General features: G+C 42.5%; 1 protein-coding gene across 3 annotated transcripts in view; it reads left to right on the forward strand.

The window, feature by feature from the left end:
* Positions 1-2,118, forward strand: part of LOC311058825 (polycomb group RING finger protein 5-B-like) — an 18,377-nt gene extending 16,259 nt beyond the window's left edge. For all 3 annotated transcript variants that reach the window (XM_084076337.1, XM_084076338.1, XM_084076336.1), the window contains one exon: positions 1,499-2,118. In XM_084076337.1, the coding sequence (XP_083932463.1) occupies positions 1,499-1,546 (48 nt within the window). In that variant the 3' untranslated portion in view covers positions 1,547-2,118. The remainder of the gene's footprint in view (positions 1-1,498) is intronic.
* The last annotated feature ends 382 nt before the right edge of the window (positions 2,119-2,500 follow it).

Genomic DNA, 2,500 nt, shown 5'->3' on the forward strand with positions numbered 1-2,500 from the left:
CTCTAGCAGTGATTCTCAATCATTTTCATATCAAGGCCCCCCCAGTTTGACATGCATTTAGGCTACGAGCCCCCATTTAATGGCATTTCTATCTCTGGGACCCCAATTTATACAGAAAAATCAATATTAATTTAAATGGAACCAAATGGACCCTAACGGGTCCATTTGGTTCCATTTGCACACTCTCAGAGTTACAGACCCATAAGGGTCCATTTGGTTCCATTTGTACACTCTCTGAGTTACAGACCCATAAGGGTCCATTTGGTTCCATTTGTACACTCTCTGAGTTACAGACCCGTAAGGGTCCATTTGGTTCCTAACTATCCATCATTTAGCTGGGGACCCCCTTGAACCCCCTCATGGACCCCTGGGGGTCCCCGGACCCCACTTTGAGAACCAATGCTCTAGGAAGTAAGGGACAGATGGATCACCGTGGCAAAAAAATCTGGCTCCCATCCGCTTCCATTCTATCTCCTTGGTAAAAAACCTCTGTATATCCTTAACCTTTTTACAGTGGGCAAAACGAGTCATTCTCGATGCGCGATCGCTCCGCACCGGTGACTCGCGTGAGACATGTTGTTGTTCCAGGCTTTAGCCAGGACCATCCGTTGCTGTGCACTCATGCATTGTTTACGTGCGTGTGCTCGCCGTGGAGTCCACAGCTCTAAACAGCACAGCGCTGCAGACGGTGAGATTTCTGGCACCGAACGTAATCTGTTATTATAAAATTCTGGCACTCGTTGTGTTAATGCCGCCAAAAATGTAATGTTCTTTACGTCCAGAATTGGATTTTGGACGTGAATTACGTTAATTACGTCCGTGGCGGGGAATGAGTTAAAAAGTGACTAACTCATTCATTGGCAAAAAAAAAAAAGCCCAAAAAGCCCAGACTGCCAGGATTTTGTGATTTTCTTACCTTTTCAAGTAGTCACAGAATATTTATCTCCAGTATGATGGATCCCCTGATGGTTGCTAATCACGTTTCACTGTGCTTACGTGAAAGAAAAATAAATGTCATAGCGTTCGATTCCCGTTCGCTTGTTATACGCCGTTGAAAATAGCATGTCTCGCTCAAAAATACATAGTAAAACACAGGAGCCGAGATTCAGAATATTTCCCTAATATTTTAACCAGGAAGTGAATGGAGTGGTACATCTTTGGATCGTGTTATCTCCTGGTTCTGTGTGAAATTTCAGATTAAAAAATATATATATATTATAATTATTATTTATTATTTAAAAAATAATAATAAAAATAATTGCTCCTCATGCATTGAAGGAGGCATGAGCTTCAGCTTGGGCTCTCCCTAGGCTGGCAGAGGGTAGGTAGTGCCCAGGATTACATAGGCAATTGGCACTGGGTGAAAAAATGTGGGTTACAAAATCGTGGGATAAAAATTATAAAAAAAAAAATAATAATTAAGAGACGTCAAAAGACGTCATTGGCAGGGAATGCGTTAATGTAAGTGTTTTAATGACAGTGGTTTGATGTGTTGCAGAGCTACCCCATGGTTCTGGAATATCGGCCTCGCATCGACTTTGGATGAAGGAAGCAACGCCTGCAAGGAGCGACACACACACACACACACACACACACACGCGCGCACACACAGACACGTACACCAGTATAGTAAACACACACAGATACCCATGTGAGTGTGCACACACACACACACACACACACACACACACACACACACACACACACACACACACACCAAGGCTGTCAATGAATATTCCATAATATTCGATTATTCCTTTGAATATTAAAAATCTAAATTTCGAAAATCTAATTCAAAGGTCCACAGTGTGTACACATGCACACACACACACACACACACACACACACACACACACACACACATACACACACACACACACACACACACACACACACACACACACACACACACACACACGCTTAGACATTCACTCGCAACGTGCAGAGAAAGAGATTTATTGTATTTTTGTACAGATGCTGACTATGTATGAAATGTTAAGGTGAGGAGAAAGAGTTTTATGCTACATAGAATAATATATGACATAACGTGATATTTTTAAATGTACAATACCTGCCTGTCTAACTGTAGCTTTTAATTAAATCTTGATTTTATAGTCATTTCGTGTTTCTGAGTGATATTGTTTAGGTTCAAACCTAAGCCTTTTTCCAGTGTTAGTTCAACTCCCAGCACCTCTACAAACGGGACCAATGGACTCTCTCTCAAAGTTACAGACTGGTAAGGGTCCATTTGGTTCCTGTAGTACAGGGGTCTTCAACAGGGGGTCCGGGACCCCTAGGGGGTCCTCAGAGTTACTACAGGGGGTCCGCCAAATCTTTGTTTGATATGATTATTTTGAACCCTAGCATCCCTTTTTCTGAGGAGAACTTTAGCCAAAAATAGCAGATCTACAAGCTCACAACGCCTCGCGCTGCGAGGCGTTGTGAGCTTGTAGATCTGCTATTTTTGGCAAAGAGGTATAGGTGTAGAGGGGGAAAAAAG

The sequence above is a fragment of the Gymnoscopelus microlampas genome (genome assembly GCF_963454915.1).
Source record: "Gymnoscopelus microlampas genome assembly, chromosome: 13".
NCBI lineage: Eukaryota > Metazoa > Chordata > Actinopteri > Myctophiformes > Myctophidae > Gymnoscopelus > Gymnoscopelus microlampas.